The 19,397-nt window shown below is 44.4% G+C and overlaps 2 protein-coding genes across 2 annotated transcripts in view; one reads left to right on the top strand and one right to left on the bottom strand.

The window, feature by feature from the left end:
* Positions 1–3,475: 3,475 nt before the first annotated feature.
* On the bottom strand, positions 3,476–13,939 carry LZIC (leucine zipper and CTNNBIP1 domain containing). The gene is made up of 7 exons (XM_040430825.1): positions 13,899–13,939; positions 10,695–10,802; positions 9,871–10,006; positions 9,692–9,790; positions 9,203–9,298; positions 8,745–8,826; positions 3,476–3,676 (listed from the first exon to the last, which is right to left on the bottom strand). Exons 2-7 carry the CDS (start codon positions 10,793–10,795, stop codon positions 3,618–3,620), a joined length of 573 nt encoding a protein of 190 aa, XP_040286759.1. The 5' UTR covers positions 10,796–10,802; positions 13,899–13,939; the 3' UTR covers positions 3,476–3,617.
* Positions 13,940–14,004: 65 nt separating this feature from the next.
* The window catches only part of LOC120999810 (nicotinamide/nicotinic acid mononucleotide adenylyltransferase 1-like), a 56,128-nt gene continuing 50,735 nt past the window's right edge, over positions 14,005–19,397 (top strand). Inside the window, exon 1 of the mRNA XM_040430812.1 lies at positions 14,005–14,045. The gene's annotated coding sequence lies outside the window, so the exon portion shown is untranslated. The remainder of the gene's footprint in view (positions 14,046–19,397) is intronic.

The raw sequence follows: 19,397 nt of genomic DNA, 5'->3' as shown, positions 1-19,397 counted from the left end.
CTCAAACTTGCAGAACAGCCCGGGTCTTTGGGTCACTTAATCTGTCACAGCAGAGCCTCACAGTTTGAGAAGCACTGGATTAGACACAAAGAATGTCAACATAATATTCTTCTGCACAGAATGCCATTAGTGGGTAGCCATTCTCTTGTTAATTGCTCATTATTTGCAGAGTCTCTAGCAAATATGGGATTGCAGAACAGAAGTATGTGTTGGGAAGGGGGGGGGGGAGTATCGAACAGACCTGATTTTACATGTAAACCCAGACAGTTATATATGTATAGATATGTCTCTATAACTCAGCTTGATGGTGTAATGTCAGCCTGCCCCGGAATAAGTACTCTATTATTTAACAAATCTTCCCAGCAGTTTCCAGCTCTGTGAGCACTTAATGCTGCACATTTAACTCAATAGGGGTTTTAATTTACAAATTCATAGCACAGAAAAAATGACAACAGCAGGAACGCTGGAAGGATTATTTTTCTTCATTAGCTACAACACTTAATCCTTCTCTGCTGCACACAAGGGAGAGGCGGCTGAACGTTATTACAAGAGAGGAATATTAATGAGTGACAATGTATTAAAATGTATAAATCATATAAATATTTTTCTCTTTTTTTTGCTAACATGATGTACTTACTACATACTCACAGATGGGTTTAAAATTAACAAAACTCCTTACAGAAGGATAGCTTCAACCTACAGGGCCCCAATACAAAAATTCAAACACCCCTCCCTGGCCCAAACCATCACATCCATTTTATTGCTGTTGTACTGCTACATGCAAGAAATGTATTTGAACCTCTCACACTCCAGGCATTGTGCACCTTCATCCTCTGCATCTACACCACTGACTCCCTATATGTCAGATTTCACTCATTCCAATCAAATAAATTGGGACCTATGTAAATGAACATATGATATAGGTCAGGTGGTTGTGCCAATGTTATACTTATCCCTTAGCCACAGGATAGGGGATAAGAATCTGATCAGTGATCACAAGAAATGGGGTTCCATCTTTCCCTGTATAAATGAAGCTGCGGTCAAGAACACTAACGAGGAAGATTTATCATCCTCCTGTGCCATGGATTGAGTGCTAAAAAGTTGCAAAACTTTTTAAATGTAATTTCGACTAGATTTAGTCACAACTGGCATTTTCACGACGGCACGCTCTGAAAGGGGGTGTGGCAAGATTACAGACTGGCACACGAGCTGCCAGAGGAGCCATTTATCACAGGTCTTGTACCTTGTCATAAGCTACATGCCTCCTCTGGCAGCGCAGGGCCCATCAAGAACGCGTAGCACACGCTAGTCTCGATAAATCAGGGCCTATGTTTCTAGTGGAACTTAAATGGGTACTAACTTATCAAACAACTTCTTCCCAAAGGTCACTTTAGGTGAACCTGAACAAGTCTGTAAATCACTTTGATTAAAAATGTTCATGTTATCCACCCTAAAAAAAACTTCTGAAATCTCTGCCACTACGCATCATAGCAATTTTGCTGTCCACTCATTGTTAATAGGTAGATCCCGTCCTTAGCAGCATAGACGGACTGAAGGAAGTGGGTGTGTCTTTCTTCACTGGCTGGTCCTGGAGCTCAGTGAGCTTCTGAGCTCAGTGCAGAGGCCCCATCCCCATCCAGGGCTCGGTGCTTGAACACTGCAGAAAGCTCAGCATCTGAGATTGCTGCATTCTATGTATGACACCAACATCTTTAGGCCAGTCATAAATAAATAAATTTAGGAAGTGCTTTAGTCCCTCTGTATGTGTTGGGTTTAGTCAGCATCCCTCAATGGACAACCTCTGCATCAGTTTACATAGTCCTTGCCCCATCTGTGCTGTAATCAATGTTCTTGTGCTCTGGATCTTTCCCCTCAAAGTCTCGCTCTCTCCCATAAACTCACTTCTGTGACTTGCAATTATTTCCCCTCTCTATGCTGTCATTATAATGTGTATTCTGAGTCCTAGATATGTGTGCTGTGAGCAAAAACTGTCTTTTACACACCAGGGGGGACGTGTATCATTGTTTCTACGTCACAATTGTGGCGTAAAAAAGTCGCAAATTAAGGCGCACACGGCATTTGTGCACCATAATTTGCGACTTTTTGTGGTTCTCAGCACTTTTCCTGAAGCCCAGAGAAAAGGGGGTGTGGCTTATCGGAAGGGGGCATGGCTTTGCGCTGCCCGCTGCATTTACTATAACTTTTGCTAAAAAGTGGTGGAAGTTATAGCTGAAGTCTATGCCAGCCTGTAGCTGGCATAGACTTCACTTTCTGGCACACAGCAGGGCAAAGATGTGCCTGATTTATTAAGAGGCTTCTGCCTCTTAACAAATCAGGCGCATCTCACGCCAGTGCAGGGAGATCAAGACTAGCGGATAGATCTGCCAGCCTTGATATATCTCCTCCCATGTGTGCAGAGGATAGGGGCAAGGATTAAGGTAGTGCTCACTGATGATTGGCCTGGAAGTATGGGAAAGGAAGTCTAGACCAGTATAGTACTGACAAAGTGACTGCATTTGGACACACCTCCAGTCTTGAGGAGAACTGCTGAACGCAGGAGCAGCACACTGGGGCAGCTAGAAGTTAATATAAGCAGACCATAAGAGGCTGGAATGGATCCTCACACTGTCCCCAGCAAAAGCCAAACTTAATTTGTGATAAGCTCTAAAACTCAGTTACCCTTTAAAGTGTACCAGTTGTTTTAGGTGACTTCAGAATAGGCAGTTGCATGTGTACATGGAGGATAACACTATGGATGTAACATGACCTGTATTCTAAATTCTCACCCACTTGCATCTCTCTGCAGGCTCTATATCTAGTTGTCAATTTTTGCTGCGCTCAGCTCCAGAGGTGGTGACTAGATTCTATGCTGTCTTTTATATAGCACATGTATAAAAGAGTTCCTGCTGCCCTGTCTTTCTCTTACATCTACTGAGAAGCAGTAGTAGCATTAAAGACATTATCCAGCAGTACTGAGCAGTGTAGCTGTGAATCTTCCCTCTCTCTATAGACTTGTATGGGCAGCTACAGTAACACAAATACTCAGTGAACTTGATAATTTGTCTTATCTCTGCCTCTCTCAAGATGTACCAAATTTTCACCAGTAAAGTGAGAGTGAATGAGGTAGGGAGCAAGAGAAAACTGGCTAAGACGTGGAGAAGGAGGAATTTTTTCTAAAATATATTATGAAGTTTCTTATCTGCGCTTGTACTATTGCTTTATGCAAAATTTGTTGAAATGCTAGTGTAAATTTAAGCTTGAAATACTGAATTTGCCATTAGTTTACACATATTTGAAGATGGATTCCCACCGTATATATTCCAAGGAGAAGAATACTCAGTATTGTTATAATTTATTCTCGTACACTCATTCACATTACAAAAAAGAAACCTATGAAATAAGTATGTGGAAATGATAATGAACACTTCCATGCATTGTAAAAAAGATTAAAATAAAAAAGCTACACGGACGGTGGCACGGGATGGATCCTAGAAAATCCCCAGAGTATGAAAACTGCTGATACAAAACTGAACACGTACATCCACCAGTCATCCAGATCTGGCCGGCCTGTGCAAAGAAAACACACCAAGGTATCGTCTGGGCTCTGTCCTGCAGCCTCACTTCTTTGTATTCTCCACCTCAATACTTGCCAGAGCTAAAACTTTGTCTCCCGATCCTACAACACAAAAATACAAGTAATTAAAGCTATGAGCTGGAAGGCAATTACCAGAACACAGAGGACAGAAGGCGATGCTGTAAACTCCCCCATATAAAACTAGTTACAGGTGGAGACAACTTTTGGAGGATCCAATTACTAAAAGGCAACAAAAATGGACAAGTCTATAAACTGTTGCCTTTAAATGCTTGTGAAGGGCTAAACCAGTGGTCAGCAACCTTCGGCACTCCAGGTGTGGTGAAACTATGACTCCCAGCATGCACACTTGCTTTGCTGGTTTAAGAACTCCCGTAGAAGTGAATGTAGCATGCTGGGAGTTGTAGTTTCAAAACTGCTAGAGTGCCGGAGGTTGGTGACTCCTGGGCCAAACAATGATAATACCATAGGAGTGTTTATTTTATTTTGGTGAAATACAATGCATTTTCCTTAACCACCTCCCGTCCGCCCATAGACTATAAACATCCGGGAGGTGGTTCTCTATTTCTGAATGGACGTTCCAGAACGTGCAGCTGCTGATCGGGTTGCCCGCTGTCAGTGACAGCAGGGCAACCCTTAGAGAAGGCAGGGACAGTGCCCAGGTGTCCCTGCCTTCTGGATCGCTGCATACACAGTGCAGGAGCTGTCTTTCACAGACCTCGATCAGTCCTGCACTGAGGCTCTACAGCGCTGTATTGAGCTGTACAGCCTCTCTGGGGGGTGCATTTCTCCTGTAACTGGGGCTACTATGTCAGCCCCAGTTACAGGAGAAATCAACAGTGAAAAAAAGTGAAGTAAATGTCCCCCAGAGGTCTTGTATGACCTTATGGAGGACGAAAAGTGTAAAATAAAAAATAAAAAAGAAAGTGTTATAAAAATAAAATAAAAAAAAGGTTTCACATGTAAAAAAAAAAAAATTCCCCAAGTAAGGAATAAAAAAAAAGGTTAAAAATAGAAAAAAAATAAAATAGACATATTTGGTATTGCCGCGTCCGTGATGGTTGGCTCTATAAATATATCACATAATCGACCCAGTCCAATAAACACCATAAAAATAAAAATAAATAACTGTCAAAAAAAGCAATTTTTGTCACCTTACATCACATAAAGTGCAACACCAAGTGATCAAAAAGGCGTATGTCCCACAAAATGGTACCAATAAAACAGTCACCTCATCCCGCAAAAAATGAGCCCCTACATAAGAAACTCTCTCAAAAAATAAAAAAAACTATAGCTCTTAGAACATGGAGACATTAAAAACATAATTTTTTGGGTTTCAAAAATGCTATTATTGTGTAAAACTTTAATAAATAAGAAAAAGTATACATATTAGGTATCGCCACGTCCGTAACAATCTGCTCTATAAAAATGTCACTTGACTGAACCCATCAGATGAACTCTGTAAAAATAAATAAATAAATAAATAAAAACTGTGCTAAAACAACAAATTTTTTGGTCACCTTGCCCCATAAAGTGTTATCATGAATGATCAAAAAATCATATGTACCCAAAAATAGTACCAATAAAACTGGCACCTTATCCCTTAGTTTCCAAAATGGGATCACTTAGGAGTTTCTACTGTAAGGGTGCATCAGGGGGGCTTCAAATGGGACATGGCATCTAAAAACCATGTGGAGTTCCTTTTCTTCTGCGCCCTGCCGTGTGCCCATACAGCAGTTTATGACCACATGTGGGGTGTTTCTGTAAGCCGCAGTATCTGGGTAATAAATATTGAGTTTTGTTTGGCTGTTAACCATCGATGTGTTAAAGAAAAAAATTGGATTAAAATGGAAAATCTGCCAAAAAAGTGAAATTTTAAAATTTGATCTCCATTTTCCTTTAATTCTTGTGGAACGCCTAAAGGGTGAACAAAGTTTGTAAAATCGGTTTTAAGTAACTTGAGGGGTGTAGTTTCTACAATGGGGTCATTTATGGGGGTATCCACTATGTAGGCCCCACAAAGTGACTTCAGACCTGAACTGGTCCTTAAAGGGTTTCTACCACTTCATTTTCACATAATTAGCTTTCAGACACTAGCGATCCGCTAGTGTCTGCTCTACCAAACAATCCTAATATAACTGTTTATTGTCCTGCCGTTTTGCTAAAAATCGAACTTATATAGATATGCTAATGAGCCTCTAGGTGCTATGGGGGCGTCATTAGCACCTAGAGGCTCGGTCTACCTTCACAAAATGCCGCCGCCCAGCGCGTCCCTCCAGCCCGCCCATCTCCTCCGGAATGCGATCAAGTGGACGAATTCTCGCGCATGCGCCGTGAATGTCTGACCGCTTCCCTGCACAGACATCTCCACTGCGCCTGTTCCTCGGAGCACTATGACATCATCGGCGCAGGCACAGTGGAGATGTCTGAGCAGGGAAGCGGTCAGACATTCACTGCGCATGCGCCGAATACAGACGCGCACGGCGCATGCGCGAGAATTCATCCGCTTGACCGCATTCCGGAGGAGATGGGCAGGCTGGAGGGACGCGCTGGGTGGCGGCATTTTGTGAAGGTAGACCGAGCCTCTAGGTGCTAATGACGCCCCCATAGCACCTAGAGGCTCATTAGCATATCTATATAAGTTCGATTTTTTGCGAAACGGCAGGACAATAAACAGTTATATTAGGATTGTTTGGGAGAGCAGACACTAGCGGATCGCTAGTGTCTGAAAGCTAATTATGTGAAAATGAAGTGGTAGAAACCCTTTAAAAAGTGGGTTTTGGCAATTTTCTTAAAAATTTTAAGAATTGCTTCTAAACTTCTAAGCCTTCTAACGTCCTAAAAAAATAAAATGACATTTCCAAAATGATGCCAACATAAAGTAAACATATGGGGAATGTTAAGTAATAAATATTTTATGAGGTATCACTTTCTGTTTTAAAAGCAGAGAAATTGAAATTTAGAAAATTGCGAATTTTTACAAAATTTTTGGTAAATTTGGGATTTTTTCATAAATAAAGGTGAAATATATTGACTCAAATTTATGACTATCATGAAGTACAATCTCTGAATGACTTGGATAAGTAAAGGCGTTCCAAAGTTATTACCACATAAAGTGAGATATGTCAGTTTTGCAAAATTAGGCCTGGTCAGGAAGGGGGCAAATGGCCCAGATGGGAAGTGGTTAAAGGGGTTGTGCACATTTTGGCAACCAAGAGAGTGCATTAAATAAATGTGGACACTAATGCCTATTCTGAAATATTGGGGTACTGTGGGGGCATTATTATTGGGCACAATATTGAGGGCATTACTATTATTGGGGGTACTGTAGGGGGCACTATTACTATTGAGGGCAGTCTGAGCTATTGAGGGGGGGGGGGGACTATCTGTGTGGCACTATTATCTCTGCACTATAGAGGGTAGCAGCAGGATGGGGAGGATGACGGAAAAGTGAGAAATCTAAGATGTCTATGTGTCAAACTCTGCAGAGACGAGACGCGGCTGGAAGAAATCATCATGACGGTCTGGTCTGAATGAAGAATAGGAAGAAAGAGAACATCTGTATAAGAGGAGCATCACTGGATGTAAGAAGTATGTGGCTCTGTGTTACCCTGTATGTTTAGCAGCATTGCATTTAATATCCTCCCAGATATGTCTTTAAGGCCTGATGCACATGACTGTATTTCCAGTCTGCATCTGATCGAATGCAGACCAATTCATTTAGAAATCCCTGTGCCTAAGCCTCATTACATGATGTGGAACAGTGGGGCCACAAGGAGACTTATTATAATGTATGGGGTCATCACAGAGACATTTTACTGTATAAGCCCCATACATTATAATGTCTCCTGAAGGCAATTGTCTATGCTGTGAAGATACGAGATGTGCAGCACCTGAAACTACGGATCCTGGAAGCCTGTGCTAGCATTTCTCCTGCGGGGTTGCTATCAGTGTGTGAAGAGTGTGAGAAGAGGGTTGCATTGACAATCCAACACAATGGGCAGCACATTGAACACATTTTATAAGTGGTCAGAAACTTGTAAATAACTCATGAAAGAATAAAGTTACGTTAAAACCAAGCACACCGTTGTTTTTCTTGTAAAATTCCCAATAAGTTTGATGTGTCACAAGACCCTCTTCCTATTGAAAAAACAAAAGTTGGATTCAAAAAGGACGACTTCAAAATGGCCGCCATGGTCACCACCCATCTTGAAAAGTTTCCCCCCTCACATATACTAATGTGCCACAAACAGGAAGTTAATATCACCAACCATTCCCATTTTATTAAGGTGTATCCATATAAATGGCCCACCCTGTATATCGTTATCGCAGTAAATTTCTTAATATCGTTGTCGTGGGAATATTTTTGATATCGCCCATCTCGATTTCTGAACATTTAATGATGTTTTTCACAGTTTTTTTTCCCCTCTGCAGGCTTCATCTCAAATTGTCAGTTTCCCTGATCTCAGTTCCAGAATGGATGAAACCAGCTGCTATGATGTCCATATTCAGCACATGAATGATCAATGCAGGAGGAGAAGAAGAAGTGGCTCATAAGTGGAGAAAGAGGCATTTTTCTCTATTATAATATATTATAATATTTGTTATATTGGCTTATAATATTGATTTATGCAAAAACTGAAAGAGTGCTAAAGGGGTTTTCCAACAAGGGAAACTTATGATATATCCATGAATATCTCGGAGCCAGATCTGCTCTTGTCTACTTCTTTTTTTTTAGCTATGTCATGCTTTTACAACTAAACAGGGGTAAGAGGTGGCGTCCCAGAGGTACTAGCTTCCCCTAGCTGACATTAATAGCATAATAAAGGCCATAAGTAAAGGCTTCTCATCAGAATACCCCTTTAAAATGTCATATCTGCATCTGAATACAGTCTTGTACTCCTCATTATCTGCTGTTACGGGTAGAGGCTGACTGTAATGTGTGATGAGACAGATACTCCAGAAAACTCCCTGCCATCCAAAGATCACTACATTGTGTGACATCTCCAGCAACATTTACATACATACGTGTGACTGATATCAGCTACTCCTCCTATAGTGTTCCTACACTTGTTTTCATTCTGATACTTTAGACAATTTAATGAGGACAAATCTGGCATTGCTGCAAGTGGTAAGTAATAATAGGACTTACCTAAACCTTCCGACACCTTCTGAAACTGGCTGAGAGCTGCTCCTGCATTCTCTGATAAGAAAGCCTCATCCTCTGGGGTCAACTGAACAGAAACAGATAAGGGAAGGAGTTCTTATATTAAATATAAGCCAGTCGTTCAGTTTTTATCTAAATAAGCAGACAATCCTGTTTACTTTAATAATATACCATTATAGGGGGCCAACGTACAGTTTTTCTGAGACAGAGTTCCTAATCCCCTCAATAGACATTATATGATAAAGTTCGTTCTGTCTGCAGCCATCACAAGATGCAGCTTCCTGTATACAGAATTATTATTGAGTTCAATGGAAGCTGTATAAATCTGTATGTACTGAGCTCCCCCTAGTGGTACCAGCAAGCCACAAAAAAGGATGATTTATATTTCCTGTTTCCAGGAGGATAGATATAATTAACAGTAGGGGATAATATAGATATTTTACCTTCTCTCCCAGTTTCCGCAGAGCAGTCAGGATTTCTCCTTTCTGTTGCGTGTAAACATCTCGGGCTAATTTGCCCACCATTAAATCTCGGTCCATCTGTAAAACAAAACAAAAAAAAAAAGAGGATGAACTATTAAGGTATGTTCACACACTGCAGAATCTCATCCAGATGCTGTTCAAAAAATGTGCAAAGAAAATTGACCTGTGTTGCAGATTTTAGATCCACAGTGTGTCAATTTATGCTGTGAATTTCCACCACAGATTTCACCATTTGCAATGCATATGTTGGAATCTGCACATAAATCTGCAACAATTCCGCATGTAACTAGGTCCACAGTAGACTGTTTTGCTGAAGTTACATCTTACAGGAAGTACCCTAAAGAGGAGGACACACGCCATATTTATTTTCCAGAATTTCGTCAAAACCATGGCAGAACCTGATGCAATGTTTTCTACTAACTTGATGAAGAAACAAGATCTATCTCTCACCTCAGCTAACCGAGTCCTCAGCTGCCCAGGCTGCTTCTTAGCAAACATTCTAATGACTTCTGGGGTCTTGAAAGCTTGGCTGATAGCTGCTTGAATGGCCTGAAAGGCAAGAGGGGTGTGAGAGCATGCTGGTGAGACACAGGTTGCTGATCACTGATTTACGTAATAGACTTTCTCACCAGCTGCATCCCTCCGAGCTCATCCACCAGCGTCATATTCCCTGCGATAATTTTCTGCAGAGAGTCGTTGAACTCACTCAGCTGCTCCAGTGTCTCTTTCTTGGTCTCTTCATATTCATCAGCATCCAGCTCCTCTCTGAAAAGAGAAAGGACCAAATTACTCCATGGTAGGTTCACATAATACACAGCAGGGGTGAACTGGCCATAGACCCCACAGTTAAAATTTTCCAGTGGGCTGATGCCCAGGGGCCACCTGAGCCCTTTTCAAGAAGCCGGGTATGTAACGATCTGACACTCCCAATGTTAATCATTGATGGGAGCATTAGATACTTATGTACCTGGACAGGTACCATAGGTGCCCTCATCAATTCAATTGTATCACCATAATCAGTATGGTGATACAGTTGAATACTGTGGTGGACATAGGAGTCCATGGCTTCCTGCCCTGCCATTCACCCTCATAAGAAATAGGCCACTAGGCTTAAAAACTATGAGGCAGTGTAAGGAAAACACATTGAAGAAGGCATCTAAGGCCTCAGGCTGAAAGAGGACTGTGGCCTGCACTGCAGATGGTATGGCTGACCCTGCCTACTTGCGTTGCCCCACCTTCTGTCAATTTGGTTGGGCCACTTTAGGTTGCCAGTGTGTCTCTGCAACACAGCAATGTTTTTCACCAAGCTGTGCAGACAAAATGTCTGTCACCACGGTTATCAGACGATTAGCCAAGAACTAGCAACCGTTCAGAGGCAGCTGAGTGATTGGAAAATGATGAACTCGCTGTTTCTTCAAGAAGGCTGTCTCCACATAGTACTGTAGTACAATACCTGCATTCCTCCAGGTCTTGAAGCTGCTGCATCAGACGATCCAGCTGCTCCTCCAAGTTCTGTCTGAGTTTACTGGTCTCACTCGTCCCTCTTGACGCCATGTTGTCACTAAGAACAGGAAATGATCATTGTTAGAATTCTGCCCGTGACTCCGAATGTTAGGCCCCATATGTTCAACTAAACCTAAGAGATTGGATCTCCAGGCTCTTGTGCAGATGAATGTGGTCACTAATATATTGTAAGATAATCACTACCCTTTTAAAGCTGCGTTTATCTCCGGTACAGAAAAACTGTGCCGGATCCAGCCGCTCCCCACCGGACACTATAGACTATGCATGCAACATTTTTTGTCTGGCCAAATTCCAGGTCTTCTGCCAGAAGACAGTCAGATTCCTGCTGGAACCTAGTCAAAAGGGTCCAGTGGTGAATGGTAGTGTCTGACAATGCTGGATCTGTGGCAGTTTGTTCTCTGCCAGGACAGGTTACCGGAGATGTGGATGTAGCCTAATAATGGAGGTTGGAATGGAGATGGAGAAACAGCAGCTATCAGACTATCAGCATGTGAGGAGAGAAGAAATGCTCCTGGCTGGTAATGAAAAGCATGTGATAACTGAGGATCTTCGCCTGAGGCTGTAAGTGAAGGGAGCATGTAATTACATTACAGCGTGCACAGCTACTGAACAATTCTTGTTTGCCCAAACTATTGCGCCGGTGGGCCCCGGCCTGTACCGTAGGTGACAAAGGTGGGCCCCGGCCTGTACCGTAGGTGACAAAGGTGGGCACCGGCCTGTACCGTAGGTGACAAAGGTGGACCCTGGCCTGTATCGTAGGTGACAAAGGTGGGCCCCGACCTGTATCGTAGGTGACAAAGGTGGGCCCCGACCTGTATCGTAGGTGACAAAGGTGGGCTCCGGCCTGTACCTTCGGTGACACAGGTGGCCCCGGCCTGTACCGTCGGTGACACAGGTGGCCAGGGCTGTGGAGTCGGAGTCGAGGAGTCGGGGGAAATTTTGGGTACCTGGAGTCGGAGTCGGCAAACAATGCACCGACTCCGACTCCTACTAAATTTAGATTGGAATAAAAAAAAAAAGCAAGTTTAAATGTCCCAATTCACAAAAAGTTATAATTAATGACTTCTCTACTGTAAGAATAAAGACCAATGCAAGCAGTGCCTCACGTAACCGCAAAACGAACATGTTAAGTGACCGTGAAGAAGCATGCTTTTCATGTGCTTCACTATATGGCACGCAACGCACAATTAGGAGCTGCAATACTTATACTTTCCATAGTGTTGTGTTACACGCAGCGTCCATGTGTAACCTAGCCTCTCACTGATAAGGGATTAAATAAATATGTTTTTTGCAGGACTAGAGAGTGAGACACTTGTATAAGTGAAGGGAATGGAGGGCCAATAGTTCAAGACTGAAGCTGTAAACCATTGGAAAAACTGCTGTCATTTAGCTAAGGCTACAAAAACTTGTAAACTCAGATTGTTAGCTTAAACTTTAAACATGACTATGGGATTCTCCTAGGAAAATCATGTTTTAGAATAAATGGTAGGTTGCGTTTCTTTCCCTCAAGGAATGTATAAAATACATTCGCATATTAATACAGAGGAGTCGGAGTCGGGGAGTCGGAAGTACATAAAACTGAGGAGTCGGAGTATTTATCTACCGACTCCACAGCCCTGCAGGTGGCCCCGGCCTGTACCGTCAGTAACACAGGTGGCCCCGGCCTGTACCGTCGGTGACACAGGTGGCCCCGGCCTGTACCATCGGTGACACAGGTGGCCCCGACCTGTACCATCGGTGACACAGGTGGCCCCGGCCTGTACCATCGGTAAAACAGGTGTGCCCGGCCTGTACCGTAGGTGACACAGGTGGGCCCAGCCTGTACCGTAGGTGACACAGGTGGGCCCGGCTTGTACCGTAGGTGACACAGGTGGGCCTGGCTTGTACCGTAGGTGACACGCATTGGCCTGGTATGTACTATAGATCAGCAGTCCCCAACCACCTAGCCACGGACCAGTACTGGGCCGTGGATCATCTGGTACTTGAAAGTGGGGAGCGCCGGTGTTGAACTGTAGGGACAGGAACTATTGGCTCCTGTGCCCCACTGTTTAGCCTCAGACTGAAAGCCAATAGGCCTGTGGCCTATGAAGCAGTGCTAAGGTGCAGGATGTCATCATGCTGCCAGAGTAGGAGATCTCACTAACGTTCGCGACTGCCTGTAGCCGTGGCAGAAGGCTGGAAGAGGCTTGCATCACAGCCAACTGAGGGGAGTATTTTTATATATTTTTTTCAGTTGTGAAGACTACTGTGGGTACCAAGGAAGTGAGGTTGAATGTATATTTTAATGGGGGCACTATATGTAAATAGGCACTGCTGTGTAAAGAGGCACTAATGGGGGGGCACTATATGTAAAGAGACCACAAATAGGGGGCACTTTGTTTAAAGAGGCCACAACTGGGGGGGCATTATATGTGAAGAGGGCACAACTGAGGGTATTATATGTACATAGGGCACTACTGGGGGGGGGGGGGGTTATTTTTACTGGGGCCTAAACGGGGATGATTACTAAATAGGGGCATAAAAGCAGGCATTTATACTAAATGGGTGTATTCAATTATGCTGAGTTATGGTCTGGAGACGCCATCAGAGGGATCTGTGAAAACTGAGAAAAAGGAAAGAGAGCGCCTCCAGCCAGAAGAGACATCACCTCAACGTCACTGAGTGGGAACCTAAACAGGATTATTAATTATTGGGTTTTGTTATGTGCCCGATTTATAAAACGACCCACCCACCCCTACACCACCGGTCCGCGGGGAAATTATTTTTAGTGAAACCAGTCCCTGGCACAAAAAAGGTTGCGGACCACCGCCATAGATGACACATGTGGGCCATGGCAGGTAGCACACCAGTAATGTTCAGGTGCCCAGACTGTAACATATATCCACGTTTTGTAACATGACGTGTGCTTTGCATGTATTGCTACTAGATAACACCAATGATTTGCCTCCTCCCCCCTTTGTATAGAAAACCTAACAGAACTGCTGCTTGTACTGAGCCATTTGCCTATATAAGATTAGTCAGGGGTACGACACGCACAGCGCCCCGGACATCCCATTACAGGCCCCGGTCACACCCAGCACTACAAGCCGGTAACAGGTAATAGACACAGTGCGGCCACATTACTCCTCCCTACCTGACTCCTGAGGTGGCTTCACTAGGAGCACACGCATCCTGATGACGTCACGGAGGATAACCAATAGACGAGCAGGGCGTACGTTTTGTCCAATCAGGAAGAACGTTACCTCCGTGTGCAGCGCTCATTGTCTTCCCCCGTGGGATGGTGAGTACCGGGGGTTACGATAAGAGGTGCTATGGTGCCTAGTGTTGATGTATGTTAAAGGTCATGAATGTCCGGGGTCCCAAACATGGACAGTAAATAGCAGGTGTAGGAGTTCAGCGACAAGCTTTTGGCATTCGCCACGTTGCTTATTCCAGTGTATGGTGGCAGTCATTGATTTTTGTGCTTAGGGATATCTCGGGACCTTCCCTGTGAGTTCATCCCTGGTTTACCTCACTGTGTCAGCCACCTCCAGACAGTGACTGCCCCTTTGCATGTCCATGACCATCCTAGGACCACCAGACATGTCACTGTGTGTCCTGAGACAACTTAGCTCGTTTGTGGCTATACAGGTAAGGGGGCTGCACAGTGATCTTGAGCTCGACAGATGTCATGCAGCTAAAAATCACAGTGCAGCCATAGAAATGAATGGGGTTGCAGTGCTATTCGTAAGTTGCCTTAACCCCAGAGTCACAAAAATCTAGGAAGATTGTTTTTTTTTTTGTCATTCTGGGGTTGCATTCTTGGCACCTTGAGAGTCGCACTGCTATCCCATTCACTTCTATGGCTGCAATGCGATCCTTAGTTTCATTCTATCTGTTGTGCCCAAGATCACCATGTAGCCCCACCCTTAGACCACTGTTGACCGAACTTTTATTTAGCTGACAGCTATTTCTCCTGGTTGAAAGTTGTGAGCAGCCCATACACTTTACATAACAGGCCACTCCAGGTGATGTTCATCTAATGTGTATGAGCCCTTGTGAATGCATCTGTGCGTCTTAAGGCCACCTCCCACTAACAGCCTATATGTGTACGTGGCTCGAGTAGGACTGCCTCCCTTGTCCGTGGCCTTCCTAGGGCCACCTCCTTTGTCCAATGCTCTCCTAGGGAAGCCACCTTTGTGTATAGCCCTCCTACGGGTTTCCTCTTTTGTCCATGACCCTCTTAGGACCACCTCAAGTCCTTGACCATCCTAGCACTGCCTTCCTTGTTTGTGGTCCTCCCAGGACTACCCCTTTTGTCCATAACCACCTCCTTTTGGCTATGGTGCTCCAAGGAGATCCTTCTTTGTCTTCGAGCATCTTAGGACCACCTCACTTGTCTAGGGCCATCCTACGACTGCCTTCTTTTTTTTTGTAGCAGTCATAGGATAGCCTTTTGTCTTTCTTCTTCGCCCTGCTAGGATTGACTTCTATGTCTGTGGCATATTTTAGACTGCCTTCCTGGTCTGCGGCACGACTAAAGTTGTGGCCAAAAGTCTGGAGACTGACACAAATTTCGGTTTTCGTAAAGTTTGCTGCTTTAGTTTGTTAGATCGTTTTGTCAGATGTTTCTCTGGTATATTGAAGTACAATTATAAGAATTTCCTAAGGTTTCTTATTGACAGATACCCTAGTTCAGGGATGCTCAACCTGCGACCCTCCAGCTGTTGTACAACTCCCACCATGCCCTGCTGTAGGCTGATAGCTGTACGCCAGGCATGCTCAACCTGCGGCCCTCCAGCTGTTGCAAAACTACAACTCCCATCATTCCCGAACAGCCTACAGCTATCAGCCTACAGAAGGGCATGGCGGGAGTTGTAGTTTTACAACAGCTGGAGGGTTGCAGGTTGAGCATGCCTGGTCTAGTTGATACAAAGACTCAATATTTCCAGTGTTGACCCTTCTTTTTCAAGACTTCTCGAATTCACCCCGTCATGCTGAATATCTGCTTCAGGGCCAAATCCTGACTTGATGGCAACCCATTCTTGCCTCATCAGTGCTTGGAGTTTATCACCGTTTCTGTGTTTTTGATGTCCACTTGCTTTTTGAGGACTGACCATAGGTTCCCAATTTGATTGAGATCTGAGAAGTTCCATTTCAATATTTTTTTTTCATGAAGCCACTAAGCTATCACCTTTGACTTGTGACATGGTGCTCCATCATGCAGGAAAAATAATTGGTCATCAATTGCTCCTAGATGATTGGGAGACGTGGCTCTTCGATGATGTTTTAATACCATTATGTATCCATGGCAGTGTTCCTATGCAAAATTGTCAGTGAGCCTACTCCCTTGGATGAGAAGCAGCCTCACACATGAATCGTCTCAGAATTAGGGATGAGCGAATTGTTTGCTTGTTGATTGACAGGGCCGGACATCTCGCCGGGCTGTGAAAATTTGGTTTCTGTGCTGTTGCTCTGTACTTCCGGGTAGAGGTGCATAAATAGTCAGTGCGGAAGCATAGCGTCTGCCCTGCCTGGTCAGTCAACAGGCAGACAAATGAATCTATTCATAGGAATTGATTTGCGCATCCCTAATCTGGAGACCATGCATGTGTGGAGTAGCTTCTCATCCAAGCGCAATCTGGCCTTGTCAATCAACAGGCAGGTGCGTGCGTCTTCACCTGGGGGGGGAAGCAAGCCCCGCATAGGTGAGAAAAACTTTTGCTAAGCAGACAAATTGATTTGTTATAATTAGTTTGATCACCCCTACTCAGAATGCTCTAGGGCAGGGCTGGGCAAACTGCGGCTCTCGAGCTGTTGTAAAACTACAACTCCCAGTATGCCCAGTCTTCCTAATAGCAGGGCATGATGGGATTTGTAGTTTTACAACAGCTGGAGACCCGCAGTTTGCCCATCACTGCTCTAGGGTACTAAGGAAAAGATTGCAGCACTTCCAATTGGTGAAAAAAATGTGAAGTCCTTTATTCACCCAATGCGACGTTTCAGTCCTCTTACTGAGACCGTTCTCAAGCTCTAGGGTACTGCTACACCGCAATATTCGTGCATGAAATCTGTTGCGGGATAGCAGAGTAGCAGTCATCCCATAGAAATGAATGGGATCACTGCGAGAGTTGCAAAAATTATAATTTTTGTGACTTGCGCAGCAATTCCATTAATCTCTGTGGGACCACTGTTACTCTACTATCCTGGCCGCGACAGATGTCATGCGACCGCTGCTGCCATGTAGCCGTATCCTTACTGTTGAGATGACACAGGACTCATGGTAGCGCTAACTTTGCCGTTTTTCAAGACATCTCAAACAGCCTATAGGGGGCTTTATCAGCGAAAATAACTTTACCCCAGTACTCTGCAGTCCAATTCCTGTACTTCCCGCAGATTGTCACTGAACTTGATGTTTTTCTTGGAGAGAAGTTGCTTTTTTGCTGTCCTTCTAGACCCAAGCCGTCCTTCTAAAGCAGGTATGCTCAACCTGCGGCCCTCCAGCTGTTGCAAAACTACAACTCCCAGCATGCCTGAACAGCCTACAGCTATCCGCCTACAGCAGGGCATTGTGGGAGTTGTAGTTTTACAACAGCTGGAGGGCCGCAGGTTGAGCATGCCTGTTCTAAAGCCTTTGCTTCACTGTGCGTACAGAGGCACTTGTACCTACCTGCTGCCTTTCCTGAGCAAGCTCTACACTGTGTTGACCTAAACTTGTAGCTGAATTCTCTTTAGGAGACAGTCCTGGCACTTTCTGGACTTTTTTGGAGCCCTGAAGCCTTCTTCACGGCAAATAAACCTCTCTCCTTGAAGTTTTTGATCATCAGATAAATGGTTGATTTAGGTGCAATCTTACAAGCAGCAAAGTACTTGCTTTTGAAGCCTTTTTGATGCAAAACAATTAGGACCGCACATGTTCCTTGGAGGTAACCATGGTTAACAGCAGAAGACAATGTTTTCAGGCACCACCACCCGCAACAAGTATGCTGTTCTAATTCAGTCAGCATGACAGAGTGATATCGGCTGCCTGTCCTCACTAACACTTTCTCCAGAGCTATTATAAAGATCACTGAGATAATGTTGGCAGGTCATTTTGTGGCAGAGCTGCAATCGGGTGGAAATGTTTTTTTTATTTTTTTATTAAGTAAGGCTACTTTCACACTAGCGGCAGCCTTACATGTCGTAGTTTTATTCTGGCCACCTCTCTTCATGTTTGCCGTGCTGCCGCCGAAACAATGGCCGGCCCCTATTGTAGTCAATGGGGCCGGAGAGGACCTCCGGCAGTAAGCGTGCACTAGCGACAGCACGGATCCAGCAGGCTGTTCACCCGCTGGATCAGCCTGCCGGAGAAGGCTGGCGCTAGTGTGAATGTAGCCTTAAAGGGGTTCTGCAGTTTGTTTAAACTGATGATCTATCCTCTGGATAGATCATCAGCATCTGACCGGCGGGGGTCCAACACCCGGGATCCCTGCCGATCAGCTGTTTGAGAAGGCAGCGGCGCTCCAGCAGCGCCGCGGCCTTCTCACGGTTTACCGCAGGCCCAGTGACGTCACGACTAGTATCACCTGGCCTGGGCGCGGCTAAGCTCTGTTCACTTGAATGTAGCTTAGCCGCTCCCAGGCCAGTTGATACTAGTTGTGACGTCACTGGGCCTGCGGTAAACCGTGAGAAGGCCGCGGCGCTGCTGCCTTCTCAAACAGCTGATCGGCGGGGGTCCCGTGTGTCGGACCCCCGCCAGTCAGATGCTGATGATCTATCCAGAGGATGACCATCAGTTTAAACAAACTGCAGAACCCCTTTAATTTTCATGACAAGGCATGACTTTACAATTAATTGCAATCCATCTGATCATTCTTCATAACAATCCGGAGTTAATTCAAATTGCTTTACCTTGTGAAATCTAAAATCTGTGTCAGTCTCAAAACTTTTGGCCACGACTGTAGAAACGCCTTCTTGTCTTTGTCATCCACATCCCTTGGCTAGCCACCATGGCAGGTCCACACATGTCATCCACTCCTTTTCAGTGATTTACTGCTGCAGACGTTGCCTTCTTTCATTTGGTTCTGGAATAGTATATCTGTTCATAATAGCTTTATATGTGGGGTCATTTATCAAACTGGTGTAAAGTAGAACTGGCTTAGTTGCCCATAGCAACCAATCAGATTCCAGCTTTCATTTATCACAGCTCCTTTGGAAAATGAAAGGTGGAATCTGGTTGCTATGGGAAACTAATCCAGTTCTACTTTACACCAGTTTGACAAATGACCCCATTGGCTTCTTCTAGTGACTCTCAGAGGTTTTGAACTTCTTCCCCAATAAGACATATGAATAGCATCACCAATGACCATACTGACCACTGATTTACCCAAAGAGGTAATCCAATATAAAAAATGTCATACAACCTATTGGTCAATTCTAAGTTCGGGGAGAGCAATTACAAAGAGCATTCTTCTCATTCACTGTCCCTCTCCCTCTCTGGAGCAGTTGTCCCGTCCTGCACTGCACAGAGACCACTGATTTAGTTGTGATGCTTTTAGGCCGCATGCACATGGTGCATGTGGAAAATCTGCAGCCTAATCCATTACCAGCTAAGCAGATGAAATTTTAAAAATCACCAGTTGCATGTCAATTTTGCCAGTGAAGATATTATCCT

This window comes from Bufo bufo, chromosome 1 (assembly GCF_905171765.1).
Source record: "Bufo bufo chromosome 1, aBufBuf1.1, whole genome shotgun sequence".
NCBI lineage: Eukaryota > Metazoa > Chordata > Amphibia > Anura > Bufonidae > Bufo > Bufo bufo.
Note: the sequence above shows the minus strand (reverse complement) of the source record. Positions and strands in the feature narration are given on the sequence as shown.

What these genes read in the sequence shown, in the direction of transcription:
- LZIC (XM_040430825.1), bottom strand. Translation starts at nt 10,795, where the DNA reads ATGGCGTCAAGAGGGACGAGTGAGACCAGTAAACTCAGACAGAACTTG. An exon ending in AGCTCGGAGGGATGCAGCTG is followed by an intron (nt 9,791 to 9,870) that starts GTGAGAAAGTCT and finishes CTTGCCTTTCAG; the next exon opens with GCCATTCAAGCAGCTATCAG. An exon ending in TGCGGAAACTGGGAGAGAAG is followed by an intron (nt 8,827 to 9,202) that starts GTAAAATATCTA and finishes GTTTCTGTTCAG; the next exon opens with TTGACCCCAGAGGATGAGGC.